General features: G+C 42.0%; 1 protein-coding gene across 1 annotated transcript in view; it reads right to left on the reverse strand.

Moving 5' to 3' along the window:
* CEP41 (centrosomal protein 41) overlaps positions 1 to 18502 on the reverse strand; it is a 44539-nt gene extending 26037 nt beyond the window's left edge. The window contains exons 1-2 of the mRNA XM_028106443.2: positions 18398 to 18502; positions 4560 to 4623 (exon numbers count right to left, since the gene is read on the reverse strand). Coding sequence (XP_027962244.1) covers positions 4560 to 4623; positions 18398 to 18430 — 97 coding nt within the window. The 5' untranslated portion in view covers positions 18431 to 18502. The remainder of the gene's footprint in view (positions 1 to 4559; positions 4624 to 18397) is intronic.
* Between the last annotated feature and the right edge of the window lie 1641 nt (positions 18503 to 20143).

Raw genomic sequence — 20143 nt, forward strand, 5'->3', positions numbered from 1 at the left:
GAGAGACATACAACAGTCCCCCCCTTTATCCTCAAGGGATATATATTCCAAGATCCCCCCCATGGACACCTGCAACCACAGATAGTACCAAACCCTGTATGTACCGTGTTTTTCCTAAACATACATACCTATGATAAAGTTTAATTTATAAATTAGGCACAGTAAGAGATTAACAACAATAACTAATAATAAAAAAGAACAATTATAATATATACTACAACAAAAGTTATGTGAAAGCGGTCTCTCTGTTTCCCAAAACATCTTCTACCCTTCTTCTTGTGATGGTGTGAGATAATAAAATGCCTGCGTGATGAGAAGTGAGGTGAATGACACAGGCATTGTGATGTAGCGTGAAACGACTTTTGACCTTCTGAGATACATCAGGAGGAGGAGTGTCTGTTTCCGGACTGTGGATGACCGTGGGTAATTGAAACTGGAAAGTGAAATCCCAGATGCGGGGTAGAGGTGACTACTGTACTATAGTAATGGGTTGGAAAACTCGACGTAGTAAAGATGTCAATTTTTCCTAAATTGATATATGGGTTCAGTGCAACGCCTATCAAAATCAGAGCAATGCTTTTTTCATAAATGTAAATGAGATTATTCTAAAACTTACATGGATTCCAAAGGAATTGGAATAGCTAAAATAATTTGTAAAGAAAAATAAAGTGGGAGTAATCAGTCTAACCAATTTTAATCAAGCCTGTGAGATGTTGGCAGAGGGATAGACACATGGATCAATGGAACAGAAGAGAGAACCCAGAAATGGATCCACATAAATACGCCAAACTGTTTTTTGACAAAGGTGAATGTGCAAAATTCAGTGGAGGAAAGGCAGGCTTTTAACAAATGGTGCTAGAGCAACTGGACATCCATAAGCAAAAAGTTAACTCTGATCTAAGTTGCATAAGCAAAAAGTTAACTCTGATCTAAGCCACATATCTTGTACAGAAATTACCTCAAAATGTATTGTTTTCTCTCTTTTTAAAAAATATTTTTATTATTTATTTATTTGAGAGAGAGAGAAAGCAGGAGCAGAGGGGAGGAGCAGAGGGAGAGGGAGAAGCAGACTCCCCGCTGAGCAGGGAGCCCGACACGGGGCTTGATCCTGGGACTCTGGGATCATGACCTGAGCCAAAGGCAGATGCTTAACTGACTGAGCCACCCAGGTGCCCCCAGCCTTTTTTCCCTTAATTTTTAAATTTATTTATCGAAGTGTATTGTTGACTTAAATGTAAAACCTAAAACTATGAAACTTTTAGGAAAAAACCTTGATAGAAAATTTCTGGGTCTAGTCTCGGCAAAGAGTTCTTAGACTTAACAGCAAAAGCATGATCCAGAAAAGGAAACACGGATACACTGGACTTCACCACAGTTAAAAACTTAGGCTCTTCAAAAGACCCTGTCAGGAGAATGAAAAGATAAGCTACAGACTGGAGAAAATATTAGCAAACCATGCATCCAACAAAGGACTGGTAGCTAGAATATATAAGGAACACTCCACACTCAAGTTAAAAAGGAAACAATCCAATTAGAACACAGGCAAAAGACATGAAGGGATACTTCACTGAGTCAGATATACAGATGGCAAATAAGCACACAAAGACCTGTTCAACATCATTAGCCATCAGGGAAACACACATCAAAACTGCAATGAGATGCCACTACTCATCTATCCGAATGGCTAAAATTAAAAATGGCAACACCGCCAAATGCCTGTGAGGATGTGGGGAAACTGGAGCATTCATTCATTTCTGGTAGGAATGTAAAATGGTCTAGCTACTCTGGAAAACAGTTTGGCAGTTCTCAAAAAACTGCAAATGCAACTATCATATGACCCAGTAATTGCACTTCTGGGCATTTATCTGGGAGAAATGAAGGCTTCAATTCAAACAAAAATCAAAACATGAATGTTTATAGCACCTATATTTGTAATAGTTAACAAGTGGAAACAATCCAGATGTCCTTCAACAGATAAATGGTTAAACTGTAGCACTTCCATGCCATGGAATACTACTCGGTAAATAAAAAAGTATCAACTAACAAATGTAACAACCTGAATGAATCTCCAGAGAATTATGCTGAGTGCAAGGCCAATTCAAAAAAAGTTGCATATTGTATGATTCCACTGATACAGCATCAGTGAAATGACAAAATTATAGAATTGAAGAACAGATCAGTGGTTGTCAGGGGTTAAGGAGAGGGTAAGGGTAGAAAGTGGATGTGCCTTTAAAAGGACAGCATGAGGGATCCTTGCAAGCTGGAAATGTTCTCTATCTAGACTTGTATGTATCAATGTCAGTACCATGGTTATGATACTGTATAGTTTCCATAATATGTTACTGTGGGAAACTGGGTAACAGGGTACATGGACTCTCTCTGTATGATTTCTTAAAATTGTGACTCTACAATTACTTCAAAATAAAAAGTTTAATTAGGAAAACACTAGTTTAAAAATCTGAGGATATAAAAGGCTATAGGCAATTACTATGAATTATAAAAAGCAGACTTAAGTATCTCAATATAAAAAAAGTTGAAATTAATTTCAGGTACTATTTATTATTAAGGCAAATTTTGGTCATGAATTGAGGAATGGAAGGGAAAGAAATGGGTTTTTGTTCACAAATCCCAATTCAATTTCCAGGAGAAAAATCTATGAAGATACAGACAAAACTATGTATCCGAAATAAACCTCAGCTCTTTTATTTATTTATTTATTTTAAGATTTTATTTATTTGACAGAAAGAGCACAAGCAGAAGGAGAGAGAGGGAGAAGCAGGCTCCCTGCTGAGCAAGGAGCCCGATGTGGGACTCGATCCCAGGACCCTGGGATCATGACCTGAGCCAAAGGCAGATGCTTAACCGACTGAGCCACCCAGGCGTCCCATAAACCTCAGCTCTTAAAAATTTTCATTTTAAGAAGGCTCTAAGAGAAATGCATTCCTTTATAGTTGTCTTTTAAATGTTATCTGGACCCCTCAGAAAAAATATATGGTATTTTTAATCAAAGTGCTTCCTTCACAGAATAGCTTATTCCAGAAGAGTGGGTCACAGGTGCAGTTGGGGGGGGGGCGGGGAGCTAGAGATGGAGGAGTTGAAGGCATTTGTGGTAGAAGGAATGAGGCTGGCAGAAAAGCTGGGACAGGTGGCCAAAGAGACAGTGGCCAGGCTTCACACCAGGTCTCTTGGTGCGTCATCGACTTCTTCACCCTGCGTTCAAATCTCGTTCTGTCTCCTTCTATTGAACTTCAAGTAAATCACCACAATCTCTGTGCCACAATTTCCTCCTCCTCAAAAACGGAGATAAAATTTTCTACCTCCTGTCAAACAGGATATTTGCAAGGATAAATATCTGTACAGCTTGGAAATGTTTGAAAGAAAGGTCCCAAGAAATTATATCTGCAAAGGTGGTTCATTTAAAACATTCAATTGAAGTTCATTTTATATGAGCAAACTTGCATAATGGAACACAGTAATTTCAAAGGAGACTGGAGGAAAGAAAGACAAAATGAATGAGATTTAATCCAAGTCAGTATCTCGTCTGTATCTTCTCAGTTGTCCTCAGGTTACTGGTGGCAAATTCAGCATTGCCAAAGGCATGTGGTGCCCCAATCCACTAGCAAAACCATCTCAGTAGAATAGATTCGCCACAGCAGACTTTAAATGGTTGAAAAACGAAACGAATAAGAAATCAAAATCTCACAAGCCTGCAAATCCATAGGGACCTGGGGAGTGGTCTGCATCATGACAGTGAAGAATGTTAAGCGCTTGGAAATAAGCAATGCGACTCTTAAATTTCATTTTACCTCAACTGAAGCACGGATTGAGTTTTCTCTGATATTTTAGTTACTCATTCAGGTCTGTCTGCCTGCACTTGAATCTAAGCTCTTTGACTGCAAAAGTCACAATTCACACTCATCTTTCTATGTCCCCTAGTCCATAACTTTGCATGTAGTTGGCACTCTGCAAATATTGAACTGAACAAATGTGTACAAATATTATCTATTACTCAGAGTTTAAAGGAATATATTTAAGGTGCTCCAAAAGAGAGGTCCACTCCCCCACCCCCGGATATTTATTTAGCCTCAGCCTTGTAACCTATTGAACAAGGCTTTCATCAGTTTCTCAATTTATAAGAAGCTAAGTTATGTAAATGGAAACTTTTCTGATAATCTGAAAAGAAAAAGCTTTCAAAGATAAAGCCTGAGGGGCGCCTGGGTGGCTCAGTCGTTAAGCGTCTGCCTTCGGCTCAGGTTACGATCCCAGGACCCCTGGGATCGAGCCCCACAACGGGCTCCCTCCTCCGCGGGAAGCCTGCTTCTCCCTCTCCCGCTTCCCCTGCTTGTGTTCCCTCTCTCGCTGTCTCTCTTTCTGTCAAATACATAAATAAATAAAAATCTTTAAAAAAAAAAAAGATAAATCCTGAGCCTGGAAGGCAAGGGGGCTAGAACGTGAGAAACTTTGAGCTTTGATTGACAGCAGGCTTAACAGCCTGCTTCTTGCCAGTAATTCGTTATTGGATTTTTTTTTTAAGTTTTAATTTTCTAATATTTACTCACCAGTATCCAGTCTTGACTTGATATGCTGATACCTTGGGTTTTGTGGTATTCTTTTGGTCAGATACTAAAAAATAAGAAAATTCACAATTAATTGAGTTAATGTAAAAATAAGGGTGACAAAGGTGGGAAAGAATCAGATATTTAAAAAATAGAACAGATGCTAAAATTTCATCCAATTTAAAGAAGGAAGGCGCTCTAGAGGCCCAACTGTCCCTTCAAGCGAAGACTCTTCAGCATTTCCACAGGTGAAGATGGTTATCTTGTTTCTGTCAAAATATTTTCATTTTTTGTCAAAATAATCTCATAGCTCTATGTAATTCGGGGGAAAAAAACTCTTAAAAAAATTATTTCTGACATTGAGCCAAATTAGTCTCCCTCTAAGTTCCATCCAATCCACTGTGACAACCCAGAATAAGCCCCCCCACACACACACCCCTGCCTCAAGAAATCTGTGAAAATACCTAAAGACAGCTCTCTCACCCTTCTTTTTAGTTTTACTCTTTGTACAACGATTTCTAGGCCATCTCCTCTGGACACGCTCTAGATTTTATCCACATCTGCCCTGAAAAGTAGCACTTGGACCCAGACCTGAGCACCGTGCCCAGATGCCGCCGGGCCAGGACCTGGTTTGGCAGTCCTCCCCTGCTGCTTGCCTGGAATCTGAGGCTCCACAGATGTCACTATGATGGCATCTGCTCTTGGGGCAGCTGAGGCTCATCACAGGCCCAGGGTGAGTTTGTGGTCATCAAAAGATGGCTACGTCAGGTCTTCCTTGTCCTGTACTCGGGGAGTGAACTCTTAAGTCCAAGCACAAGACATTTATGCATGTTAAGTTTCAGGGGCATTGGCGAAAGCCATTCAAGTGAGGGAAGGCTGGTGAATTGACATTTCAAGATACAGCTTTCTTGCTCAGGCCTTTTCTGGCCTACAAGTATCAACATCATACGCTCAGTCACAGGCAGCTGCAGAATATGAAATTAAACCTGGCCAATACATTTCTGGCTTCATCTTCCGCCCCTCACACACATGTTCCCATGTTGACGTTGCCCGCGTGCTTCCCTAACTTGCTGCGCTCACTCAAGTCTCCAAGGCTTAGCAAATGTCTGCCTAGAATGCCTTTCCTTGACTTGTCCTTGGGCAGAACCTTACTTTCTCTGTAAGCTGTCCAAGGTGGAATCAGGCATTTCTTCTCCCTGGCTCCCAGAGTACCCTGTACCATTGTTTCCACCCCGAGCTTCTTCTCTGTATTTCCTCGAAGGCAGGGACAATGACTTATGCAAATCTGTATTCACCCAGGACCTAGTACGTGGTAGGCACATTTACTGATATGGAGTCAACAAATGAGTATCTAGAATGCAGAGTATAGGGGTACCTGGGTGGTTTCAGTCGGTTAAAGGGTCTGCCTTCAGCTCAGGTCATGATCCCAGAGTCCTGGGATCAAGCCCCGAATTAGGCTCCCTGCTCAGCAGGGAACCTGCTTCTCCCTCTGCCTGCTGAGCTCTCTCTCTGACAAATAAATAAATAAAATCTTTAAAAAAAAAAATAGAGTGCAGAGTATCTTATAGTAATTACCTGGTTCCTTGGAAGAGAACACCAAACTTTATTATTATTTTTAAAAATTATTTTTATTTATTTATTAACTAATCTCTATACCCAATGTGGGGCTTGAACTCAGAGATTAAGAGTAGTTTGCTCTACCGGCTGAAAGAAAGAAGAAAAAAAAATCAGGTGGAGAACACCAAACTTCTAAAACCCGTGTCATTTGCCCTTGAAAACACAGTTAACTACAGCATGTCCTGCTGGCCAGAGTTTTAGATTTCAGAGACCAGGAGGAATTTTTTAAAACTGGGGGCACCTATAGAGAAAAACCAACTTTTAATTTTGCCAAGAAAGGACATTAAAAAAAAAAAAAAGCACAAAACCTCGTAACTACCACCTGCCATTTTAATACCTAAAAAGTAAGGAAGAAAAAAAAAATCCCAGAATAAAAAGATTGGTCCTTTAGTGTTATTAAAAAACTCACGACATTGTCTGTGTTTTCCATTTCACTCCAGGCAAGTGAACACTTAGCATTGGGCTGCAGAGGTGTGTGTGTATGTGTGTGGAAACCCTGAGCTATTTTATTCCTAGAGAAAGACTGGAAAACTCCGGTCTCCATCTGATCAGTAACCGGCTGTCTTTAAGAGAAATCGACTCTAACATCAATTCCAACTCCTTCCTAGATGGAGACAGAAGATTCTTAAGTGAGAGAGGGAAATATTTAAAGACTGAAAAGGGGAACTTTAGAATAAGATCCCACAGAGGAAGACAGTATCATAGCAAAACAAATCTAAAAAACCCAAAAATGCAAACAAAAAAAACAGGGAAAACATGCATCTGGTAAACTGAGTCAAGAAAAGCTAATAGTAGAATTCTGTTATCTTAGGCTAAGGGATTTAAAATTTTTTTTGTACTCTGTATTTTCATAATTTCTATATGCTACTTCCTGTTTTTACTTTTGTTTTGTTTTGTTTTCCACTAGTTTCCTAGCAAAGTGTCTTTTGAAAAACTCCAGGCTAGTCTCTGCTGAACCAAGGGGATTTGTCCATACCTAAGCCAACATAGCTAAGAAGTGAGGATGTCTCTGGGGACCAGGTGTGGTGGCAGCAGAATGATGGGGGGAGAGTGTGTGGACAGCTGCAGTCGCTGGGCCCTTCCTGCCCCTGGTTTTCCCTTACAGAGACTAATGAGAAATCCATATGCTGCAAGTAGAAAAATGCAGTGTCTCTTTTCCATTTTCCCATTTTGGACCCATTTCTTGTTCCTGACTTTCTAGTGCCAACCACAACGTAAAACTTGGTGCTTCACTCTAAGCAGACTACCACAGATTTTATGGAACTGCCATACATTTTTCCTTAAAATTCTTGCTTTGGGGGTGACTGTTTCTTGACCTACTGACCAACTGGCTTTTTTCAATTACATAAACAGGATGGAATGGTGGAAAGTGAAAGAGCTGAGAAAAGAAGCTGTTTCAAGGACTATTCATTCATTCAACAAAGCCTTATTGAGCACTAACCATTCAGGCAACATTTACTGGAGGAGTGAGCCACTGTGCTGAGGACACACAGCCATCCAGCTCTCGGTGGTACTGGGAAGGAAGACAAGCCAACAAAGAGATACCTCACTGCATGATGAAAAGGAGAGGGAAGCAGGGAGTGCAACAGGAGCTTGTGGGATCGGCACCTGATCCTGAGTAAAAGAGTCAAGAACTATGTCCTGAGCACTGACTTCTGGGCCGAAGTCTGATGGCGAAGAGAATTAGTCAGGCTAAAGGAGTAATGGGTAGAAGCGGCAGGGTTTCTGGGTAGACCTGGAGCATAGGGGGCATCATGGGGTCAGATGAGGCTGAAGAGGCAGGGAGGGCAGTTCCTAAGGGGCCTTGTATCCACACTAAGAAACCAGGATTTTTTTCCCTGTAGATGGTAATTTTGCTTCCCCTGCTCCCAGAGATAACTGTCAATGTCTGCAGACATTCTAGGTTGTCAGAACTGGGTGGTGGTAGTGGGGATGCTACTGGTATCCAGTGAGTAGAGGCCGGGGATTCTGTGAAACATCCTACAATGACAGGGAAGTCCCCCACAGCAAAGAATGAGCTGGCCCCAAATGTCAATAGTGCCGAAGTTGAGAAACCCTAGTGCAGATGATTGGGGAGTCATTGAAGAAAGTTTAAGGAGAAGTGATGGGATTATCTTCCCATTTTAGAGAGCTCACTCTGGCAGCATTCTGGAGAACTAATACGATCATCGTCAAGGATGGAGGCACGATCAGTTAAGAGGTAGTTGTGCTAAGAAACATCTGTGGTGCTAAGGAAGTGACAGTAGACATGAGGAAGAAGAGACAGTCTCAAGAAATCTTTAAAGATGTAAAATCAATATGATTGAAAACTGACTGGTAGAACAGGGGGAGGACAGTGATATCATTCCCCAAAAAAGGGACTTAAGGAGGAAGCATCAGTTGAAAAACATAATGTTTTTCATGTTGAGGCATGTTGAGTATGTGCTATCTGCGGGTTGTCCAAAATGGAAGTGGTGAGCTGGCTGTATGGGTCTGAGATCAGGAGAGAAATCTGGGGTTGCAGAAATAAGATTTGGGGGTTGTTGGACAAAATCACCATCAGAGATGGTGTAAGACAGAGAAGAAAAAACCCCAGCACTTAAGGTCAGGTAGAGAAAAGCACTGTGCATGAGACTCACGAGAGGCCAAAAGAAAGCGGGTTATGAAAATTAAAGAAGAGTTTCAGGAAGAAGGGAGTGGTCAACAGTGATCAATGCTGTCAAGTCTGAGAACAAGAGGTCAAACATGAACAAGCGAGCAAGAATGCAGGTCAACTAAGAGCATAACAAAGCAAGTTTGGATTGAACAAAGCAGGACATTGTTGACGACCCTGGTGGATGAGGTTACAGCAAATTGACAGAAGCAGAAGCAAAAACAGCAGGTTGTATGAGATGGAGAGGGAGGAAAGAAGATAGTAGCCAGATGGCCTTTTTTTTCCTTGAGAGTTGCTAAGGAATTAGTTTTTGTTGTTGCTTTGTTTTGTTTTGGAAGAAAGAGATTTGAGGATGTTTAGAGGCTCGATAGGAGGGGTCGGAGATGAAGCAGGAAGGTACGGAAAGGAGCGGGTGGGAGAGGATGCGGCCCAGAGCCCAGGTGGAAGGTTCAGCTTTGGATATGTATTTAAGGTGAAGATTTCAGATAGGTGGTCAAGATGAGGTTTATCAGGAGGAGGGAGGAGGCTGAGAAGGTTCATGTCTGCGGTATTATCAGTGAGCGATGAAAAATGTCAAAGACCCTTTGAGGGTTTACATCCCTAGAAAGGGTACAAAGATAATGTCTTCCCTGTCTACCCATGACATCCCAGCAACTTCACTTCTACTCGGCTTTCAAGACCCAGCACAGACACACCTTCCGAGAAGACTCCTGTGAAGGCCCCAGGCAGATGGAAATCTCTTTCCTGCCCGGACTATCACAGCACTCTGTACAAATCACACTCTTCACTTCCTGCGCTTGGGACATGGCTCGACCTCCTGGATCGCTCTACCTGCTGCAGGACCTCCCACCAGCGTGAGCAGTAAGGACAGCCTAAAGGGTGAAGATGGCTCTGAGCCCTGAGCAGCACACATTGCGCACGCCGGCACCATGGGATGCTCTAGGAATCTGAAGCATAGGGAGCATTCATACACCGGGGGTGATATGGGAGACTTTATGGATGAAATGGCATTGGAGTTGGGTTTTAAGGGTTGAGCTTCTATGGATAAAGATAGGGGAAAAGGATGGAAAAAGTATTTCAAGTGGAGAAAATTATAATGGTGAAGCCACTTTAAAAGCATGTTGAAAGAACCCCACGTTTTTCGATTGGCTAGAGAAGGTACAACAACAATAATGAAGATAATCCCTGCTAATATTTACTGAGCACTTAACCATGTTGTCAGGCACTCAACTAAGCATTTTACCTACATTATCTCATTTAACCCTCACAACCACCCCTGATGCAGATATTAGTAATATCTTCATTCAGCATATTAGGAAACAGGGGCACAGAGATGGGGTGACTTCCCGATGCTAGTCAGCTGGTGAGAAGGGTAGAACCTGGAATGAAACTGGGTAGTCTGCCTCTAGAGCTTGCCCCCTTCCACACATCTGAATACCAGATCCACCAATGGGTTTTAGATGGCCCATGAGTCCTGTGAAACTATGAAAAATTTTGTGTATGTGCATTTTTCTGAGGAAAGGGGTCTGTGATTTTCACCAAATTTTCAAAGGGGTTTATAACCCAAAAAAGGTTAAGAACCATGGGTATATGAAATCCTGTACTGCATGGTAGGACATGGACACGTAGGCTCCAAGTAGAGAAGTCTGAATGTACACTGAGGGTCTGGAGGAGGCCATGAGGACAACAGAAGGTAACAAAAACACTGAGCTGTGGGCCATATCATTGCAAGAGTATTTTGGCAGATTACTAACATACGCAAAGTAAGACTGGGCTTTATTGAATACATGCATGTCGGAGAGGGGAGAAGAAGGAGAAGTCAACAATGGGATTTTTCTGAAAGCAAATCACTAAAAAATGAATGAGATAGTCTGAATCTCAAATTGATCAAACATGAATGTGCTTTTCTGACTTCCCACCTCTCTCAAAATGAAACTCCCAAGGTTGGTTGTATTTCAACTGCAACATCTATGATAAGATTTACATTTAAAGGATTTTTAAAAATACCATTATACATTTTGTTCAGAATTTCCCTACTTATCTCCTTTGTATAGACAGGAGGTCCATAAAATGAAGGAAATGAATTCAATCTTGAAAAGAGTCTCATTTAAGGCAATCTTACATTTAACATAGGTCTTTGAAAGGAGAACATTTTTTTTTTAAATGGCAGTTTTTATCTGGTCCAATTCTACTGATCTCAAACACCAACCTTGACCCTGTATGCACATGTAGCAGCCCCTACTTCGCTAGCAGCTACTACCTCTGGCTGACTGTATTTTTCAAGATGTTTGCAAGAGAATTTCCCATCTCACTTATGCTGTGATGTTGAAACTCCTCCCACAGGGGCCAATGCCCCCCCCCCCCCAACACACACACCCCTTGCTTGAATCTGGATGAAAGTGCTGCCTTATGACTTCTGAGGCTAGATCATAAAGGGCAATACAGCTTCCACCTGGTTCTCCTGGGACACTTGTTCTTGGAACTCAGCTACCATGTTGTGAGGAAGGCCAAGCCACATGGAAAAGGCCATTTGTAGGTGGTATGGCTGACAGCCCCAGCTGAGGTCCTTGCCAACAGGATGTATCAATGGCCTTGAAGATGTGTTCAAGATAACTCTAGCCCCAGCTTCTGTCTGCCTGCAAAACCACATGAGATCCCAAATAAGCAGCACCTAACTGAGCCTGGTCAACCTTCAGAACCATAGAGATCATAATAAAATGACTATTATTTTAAGTCACTAAACATGAGGTGATTCGTGATGAATCAATATATAACTGGAATATATTTTCTAATATATAATTGGAATGCCTTCCGGGTATCTGCACTTTACTCCTCAATCCACTGCAACATGGCTACTGTCCCCACCATTCTACTATGGTTCCTGTGGCAGCTCGCCAACATCAGAGATCCCCTAATTGCTGAATATAATGGTGACGTTCCATTCTTTAACTCACTTCACCTTTCTGTACCTTTTGACACTGTTATACAGTCCCCCCTTCTTCAGTTTCCACTCCCTTGGCTTTAGTGATATCTCTCTCCCCTGATTCTCCAATGACACATGGATCATTTCTGTCAGCTGCTTAAACACTGCGTTCCCCAGGATTCCATCTTCTCAATCTCTAGGTTCTCTGAGAGCCACACACACTTAGGTTTAATTCCATTTATATGCTTGATATCCAAGTAAGGAACTATGGCCTGACTCCCAGCTCAGGCATATATTCATTTACTCATTCAACAGATGTTTACTGCATGCCAGGCCAGTGGGACAATACATACAAGGACCCTAGTTTATGTTCTTGTAAGTATGCCAGAAATAAACAAATAATTATAGATTACAAATAAAATAATTACAGATCATGATCTACTGGGTGAAGACAGCATATTGAACACATGCATTTAATTTCACTTCCTTCCCAAACCTCAGTTTTGTCTTCTATTTTAAGGACATAGAGTTCAAAAAACCAGAGAGAGCGGGAGAAGTGACAGCAATAGATTTTTTAATTCTAGAAAGCAGATCAACAGTGAAAATGACTTGACTGACTCAAGAAAGTCAAAGGGAAAGCCAAGAACAATTCTTAAAAGGCTTAGGAATCGACAGCCTCCAGCACCTCCAGGAGCAGGGAGCAAAAGGAGTGGCTGAAATAAGGAAGATTGTTTGAAGGCGATGAGAAGCAACTTGATCTCCACATCCCTGTCCCGTGGGCTACTGGGTGACTGCCCCTCCCCCACCACGGTAGCTCTCTACAGATTTATTCCCTGAGAAGAATTTCTGGACTGGGAGGTCTCTAGACAGAGAAAGGTAGAGATATCATTACTGAAAACAGGGGTATTAAGTGAATGATGCAAACTAATGTTGAGATTTAGCTCCTAGCCCTAATTCCTCCAGGAATTCAGCTAGGCTTTTACTCTCAGGAGAATGAGGGAATTCTCTGAGGAAAATCACCAGCCTAAGAGAAAAGAGCTGAAGGTATAGATTTGGGAGGATAGCCGCCCAAATCATGGCCCAGTGAGATCTTCCTGTAATTAGGCTCACCATCAGCAAGCCCCTCTCAGATATACAGATCCCAATCACCTGTTTAAGTTTCTAACTCAAAAACATAAATTAATAATTTAGGATTAAATGAAGCCTCAGAACACTGCTGTGAATTTTGGGGGCACACAAAGCCCTAATCTCCAGTGTAACTGTATTTGGAGACAGGGCCTTTAGGAGGTAATTAAGGTTAAAGAAGATCATAAGGGTGGGGCACAAGTGTAATAGGATTAGTGTCCTTACAAAAAGAGACACCAAAGAGCTTCCGCCTCTTTACAAGTACACACAGAAAGAAATCTAGGAATACACAATGAGAAGGCAGCCATCTGCAAGGCAAGAGAGACCTCTCACCGGAAACTAAACTGGCCAGCACCTTGATCTTGAACTTTCCAGTACTCCAAAACTGCCAGAAATAAATTTGTTGTTTAAAGCAACCCAGTCTGTGACATTTTGTTATGGCAGCCTGAGTTAACTAATACTAATCTCCAACAAAACAAAAAGAAAAAATAGCAATAGGAAGGAAATAGACTATGCAGGAGAAAAAAATATTTCAAAAAACTATCGTTAGAGAAACAAAAATACACATACACAAAAACTTGTCCATGAATATTCATAGTAGCATCATTCATTACAGCTCCAAAGTAGAAACAACGCAAATGTCCATCAGAAAGAACAAATAAAATATGTATGTCTATGTCAAGGAATATCATTCAGTAGTAGAAAGGAATGAAGTACGAATACATGATATAACATGGATGAACCTTTAAAACATTATTCTAAGTTAATTAAAGAAGCCAGTCACAAAAGACCACATTTTGCATGACTCCATTTATATGAAATGTAGACAACAAGCAAATATAGAGACAAAGTAGATTAGTGATTGTCAAGACTGGATGGGGGAGACAATGGGAAAATTGGGGAATGATAGCTAAAGGTTACAGAATTTCTTTTTGGTGTAATGAAAATTAGTGATGATTGCACAACTCTGTGATATATTAAAACCATTGAACTGTATACTTTAGATGGGTGAATTATATCTCATAATGCTGTTAGTAAAAACATTAAAATTTAACAAGTAACAAAAATAAAAAAAAAAACAACTTTTGCTCTACAACCAGACCAAGTACTTATGTAAGAGTTAAAAGAATTAAGTTGACCTATATTTGTCTGACATGGAAAGATCTCCAAGACTTATTGTTAAGTACAAAGAGCAAGCCAAAAAGTCATATATATAATGTTATAATATTAGGGTAAAAGAAAACCGCAAGATAAAACTCTCTCTACACACACAAGTGCGCACATACACACACACAAGTACACAGAGAACATTTTTGGAAAAGCTAACTGGAAACAAATGATAAATAGTGATGTAGGAAAATTTTCCTACATTGTTTATAAAAATTTAGAAATAGTATAGAATAAAAATAAAGGTAGATAGGAATTCCAGGAAAAACAAAAAGTAATAAGAAAGAAAATGTAACTGTAATGATCATTGCTTTGGCAATAATCAATATTTACACAGTCACAAACACACAAAAACAACAGTAAAAAAATCCAGTTAGAAATTAGGCAAAAGATACAAAGAGATATTTTTTTTTTAAGAGGATATATGAATGGCAAATAAGCACATGAAAAAATTTAAGATGTTCAACCTCGGTATCCATTGGGGAAATACAAGTTCAGACCATTATGAGACGTCACAGTGTACCTATTTAAACAACTAAAATCGGGGCGTCTGGGTGGCTCAGTCAGTTAAGCGTCCAACTCTTGATTCTGGCTCGGGTCATGATCTCAGGGTCATCAGATCAAGCCCCACACCACACTGGGCTCTGTGCTGGGCGTGGAGCCTGCTTGACATTCTCTCTTCCTCTACCTCTGCCCCTCCCTCCCTCCTCCTCGCTCCCTCTCTAAAAACAAACACACACACACACACAAAAAACCCCCACAAAACAAAAAAACTCAACTAAAATAAAAATACCGACAATACCAGATGTTGCCAAGAATGTGCAAAAACTCATCTCTCATTCACTGGTGAGGAGAATGTAAAATGGTACAGTCACTCTGGAAAATAGTTTGGCAGTTTCTAAAAAACTAAATGTAAGCTCACATACAACCCAGCAACTACACTCCCAGGCATCTATCCCAGAGAAATGAAAATTGACATCCATAAAAACAGCTGTACCCAAAAGTTCATATCTTTATTCATAATAGCCCCAAACTGAAAACAACCAAAATATCCTATAATAGTTCAATGGTTAAACAAACTGTTATATATATATACTGCAGAATACTAATCAGCAATAAAAGGAATGAACTATTGCTATAGGCAACAACTTGAATGTGTCTCAAGGACATTATTCTGAGTGAAAAAAGCCAGTCTCAAAAGGTCACATATCATGTGATTCCATTTATGTAACATTTCCAACTGACAAAATTACAGAAATGGAGAACACATTAGTGGTTGCCAGGGGTTAGGATGGTGAGGCAGAGGAAAGTGGAAATGACTAGGAAGGGGTAGTATGAGGGAGATATTTGTGGTGATGGAATAGTTCTGTATTTTGATTATGAATCTAAACACATGCAATCTTGATTATATTAAATCTACACATGTGAAAAAATGGCCTAGAATTATACACACATTTTACAAATGTCAATTTGTACAAATTTATGGCTTTGATATTATATTATACTTACATAAAATATAATCAATGGGGGAAACTGGGTGAAGGTACATGGGCCTGTACTATTTTTGCAACTTCTTGTGAATCTATAGTTATTTCAAAATAAAATGTTTTTTCTTTTTTTTAAAAAGATTTTATTTATTTATTTGACAAAGAAAGACACAACGAAAGAGGGAACACAAGCAGGGGGAGTGGGAGAGGGAGAAGCAGGCTTTCCGCAGAGCAGGGAGCCTGATTCGGGGCTCAATTCCAGGACCCTGGGATCATGACCTGAACCGAAGGTAGACGCTTAACGACTGAGCCACCCAGGTGCCCCATCAAAATAAAATGTTTTTTTAAAAGGACATCAGAGTCCAAAACAGAGGTCTTTTTTTTTTTAAAGATTTTATTTATTTATTTGAGAGAGAGAGAATGAGAGATAGAGAGCACGAGAGGGAAGAGGGTCAGAGGGAGAAGCAGACTCCCCGCTGAGCAGGGAGCCTGATGTGGGACTCGATCCCAGGACTCCAGGATCATGACCTGAGCCGAAGGCAGTCGCCCAACCAACTGAGCCACCCAGGCGCCCCCCAAAACAGAGGTCTTAAGAATTAAAAACACAGGGGCACCTGGCTGGCTCAGTTGGTTAAGCGACTGCCTTCGGCTCAGGTCATGATCCTGGAGTCCCGGGATGGAGTCCGGGATCAGGCTCCCTGCTCAGTGGGGAGCCTGCTTCTCCCTCTGACCCTACCCCCTCTCGTGCACTCTCTCTCTCTCTGTCTCTCTCTCTCGCAAATAAATAAAATCTTTAAAAAAAAAGAATTAAAAACACAACAGCAGAAATTAAATAGGATTAGAAGATAAAGTTAAATAAACCTCCGAAAGAGAGCAAAAAGACAAAGGTGTGGAAAACAGGAAATAAAGTTTAAGAAAATTAGAGAACCAGTCTTATAGAAGCAACATGAAAATGAATTCAAGAAAAAGAGGACGGAGAAACTAGGAAGGAGAAGTCAACAACAAAATAATTCAACAAAATTTCACAGAATAGAAAGACATGAATTTCTGGTGCCCACCAAAATGAGTGAAAAGAGAGCCACAGCAAGGAATATCTTCGTGAAACACAACACTAGTAACATAGAGAAGATTTTACAAGCTTCTAAAAAGGAAAAATCAAGTCAAGGTACAGCATGGCTTTGGACTTCACAGCAACACTGGATGCTAGAAAACTTTAATGCAATGTTTTCAAAATGCTGATGGTTTCCAACCAAGAATTCTATACTCCACCAAACTTGCAGGCAAATAAATGTGAAGGCAGAATAACAGCATTTTCAGACATGCCTAACATTTTAGATATAAATAAAAAAGTTATTTCTCACGCACTCTTTTTCAAGAAATTACTGGAAAATGTGCTCCACTAAAGCAAGAAAGTTGGACATCTTCCTCTAGGACACAAATGTATGACCACACAGAGCATCCCAGCTCCTATCGCCCTATACTCCTCTTTCTCCCACATTCCCGATCTCATTAATGACATGGGCACCGATGAGTAGCCCAAGCTGGGAAACTAAGTCATCCATTCCAATCTCATTTCTCAAAGCTAATCATGAAGTCTTAATGATTTAATTACCTAAATATTTCTCATTTCTGTCCCATGTTCCATGACCTTCCTTTAGGTCTATATCGTAAATACCACCTACCCAATCTGCCTACCTCCAGTCCTGGCCTCCTCCTTTCTCCACAACGTGGCTACAGCCCTCTGCCTAAAATGGAAATCTGACCACATCACTCAGTTACTTAAAACTCCTCAAAAGCTTCTTAAATTCAGATCAGCAGGCAAGATAAATACGTGGCAAACTGCCACTCTCCACACCTACCTCCCCCACCTTCATGGTAGAGATTATATTTGATCATGGTACTCTCCTGCAGAGCCTCACAGTTTTCCTCAACATAGCACATAGACATCCACCATGAAATGAAATAATTTGCAACTCCTGTTCGATATAAAGGCCAAGTACTTTGGCAAGGCACAGAAGGCCCTTCCAGGCTTTACTCCAGCTTCTCTAGGGGGAACTGTCCACTCCGACGTTTCACACCTCCTCATCTTTGCTCATGCTGTTCTCTACTTGAGACGCTTCCTCACCTGGCTAGTCACCTTGCCATTTCAGGCCATCTCCAGGACCCTTCCCTCGCTTCCTTGAGTCCAATCTTTCCTCTGTGCTCTCTCAACTTGTCCCCCAACCACACTGCATTCAAATTCTGTTCCCAAGTCTCCCTCACTAGACTGAACTTATTAAAGGACAAATGCCTCGTCTTACTCTGTGTTTCTAGCACCTACCGCAGTGTAAGAGGCCAATAAACATTTGTTGAAATTAAATGGCCACAAATGCAGCCGGGCCCTAGGGGTGAAACGGACAAGGAAATGGTCCTATCGGGAAGAGGGTAAACTAAGGTCATATTTTGCGTCCTTTCCCAATGGCTTGATCTGCTTATTCCTACTCTTCCCGTATCCCCATAATCAGAAATGATGGCTCCTTTTGATTTTGCTCCTTTAGTGTTCGGGGCGTTCATGCATATGTTCGTTATGTTGTGTAACTGCCACGCCCAGACTGTAAGCCCTTTGAGGGAAGGGACTGTGTCTTCGTGCACTTGGCTCCTCTGGGCGACAAATGCCAGGCCACAGCGAGCATGTGCGTGAGAGTGGCCGGCCTCTCACCACTGGATAACGGCCTCGGCTCCGAGTCCCCCAGGCCCGCCCCGCCTCCCTCCGCTCTCCAGACCCCTCCTCACGCCGGCCGCTTCCCGCCTTCCGGCCGGCGGAAGTCACTAGCTGCTCTTCCCTGCCTACGTGGAGCCTTTTCCGGTGCGCCCGCCCCCTCCGGCTCCCGGATCCGGACCTGGCCCTCACCTCAGGATTCCCAATGTGCCTCCGGACAGACATATTTGCTCCAACCGGCCACGCGGGGTTTCTAGCCTCACCGGTAGCCTCTAACCCTAGCTTCCTACCCCTACAACCTCTCTCGGCCGCCTCCTTACAACCTCTACTCTGATTGGCCTCCCTTCTCCGGCTAGCCAATGGAGGCCCTTTTTACTCTCTCATTGTAGGGTCAAGGGAGAGCGAGACGCCGCTCAATGGTTGCCACAGGCAACGGGGGGACGCCAGCTTCCGAGGCCTTTTGTGCTCCCGGCAGGGCCCCGCCGGCTGCTGCCCGAGCGCGGGAAGAGGGGCGCGGGGGAGGGGCAGGCTAGCGCCTGCGCGTGAGCCGATGCGCAGAGCCCAGGGAGGGGGAAGGGCCGGAGAGCCGACGGCGGTGGAGGGGGACTTCAAGGGGGAAACAGGTCTTTCTAGCTAATGTGCAGGCACGTATATGACACAGGGGGCACCCTCCCCTCCTAAGGCCATCTTAAGCAAACATCTGGGCTACTTCTACAATAGGGTAAAGATGCGAGACAGGGTGGTTCAGCAAGAATGGGAATCTGTAGTTTATTATTTTCGGGTTAAGTTAATATGCAAATTATGCAAAATATCATGGGTAAGTACAGTAATTATTGTAGCTTTAAAAGCTTTTTAGCTAGCTAGAGAACGGCCGCCTTAATTGCAAAGCGCACACACTATTCTGTGATTCATCATTCATTTAACAAATATTTAATAAGCACCTTATGAGAAAAGCTGCAGTAGGTTTTGTGGAGGATGGGAGGATGACTAAGATCCAGTCCCGTTGTCATGGAAACCATTGTGACTCCTGCCATCAGCTGCCACCTGTTCTTATTCCAGATCTGAAAATTAAGTCCTAGCACCTTTACAAGACAATCACACACACAGTTTGACTTTGGCTCCAAAATGTCCCACCAAATTCATCAAAATTATTTACTCTTACATGGGAGAACAACACAATAACCCTTTGTCCTTTGGTCTAAGTTGTTTTTCCAGGAATGGAGAAAGGTTGCTCTGAACTGATCATGTTCACTGGCTCTCTACTTGTGAATAATAGCATGCAGCTGAGCTACTTCAGGGTCTGTGCGGATGACCCATTCAACAACATGGCCTCACATGCCCTTGTCCTCTCAGACACTTCAGCATCCCACCCAGAGGGCCACACCTTAAATAGTGTTGCTTGACCTCCAGGAGCTGAAACTGACCACAGCTGTCTCTTGCACATTCATGCCCACTGAGTTTGTCTGAATTTCTCTAGTGTTCTCCAGTCCTTTAATCCCTCTCAAATTCCCAGCTTTCACCCCTCCACTAGAATGAGCAGGAGTTTGGGGGCAGCAAAAAAAATGGGAAGGGGGCTGGTGGGGAGGATATCTTACTATGCAGAGGCTTGTGGACACATTGCTACTTAGAACGAATGCTTACTGGTGTGGTGTGGAGGTTGGGTGGTGATGGAGATTATGGGTAGAATAAATAGAAGAAAGAGGAGAGAGTGAGAATAAGAGACTAAACCAAAAGGTGATAAAAAGAGAAAGAGTCTTCAAGACATTTGTAGGTTAAAGGAACAGTTATGTACATGCGAAGAAGTAAGGAGTGCAAGGAATTGGAAGGCATCACGGATGGCTATAATTTTTCCAACTTGGGGGATCAAGTAGATGAGTGATAATGCATGAATCAAGTTAAAGAACAATGGAGGTCAATAAATCAAAAGAACAGAAAGTA

Source organism: Eumetopias jubatus, unplaced genomic scaffold, assembly GCF_037043125.1.
Source record: "Eumetopias jubatus isolate StellerSeaLion01/CBP00866 unplaced genomic scaffold, mEumJub1_p1.0 scaffold_14, whole genome shotgun sequence".
Taxonomy (NCBI): Eukaryota; Metazoa; Chordata; class Mammalia; order Carnivora; family Otariidae; genus Eumetopias; species Eumetopias jubatus.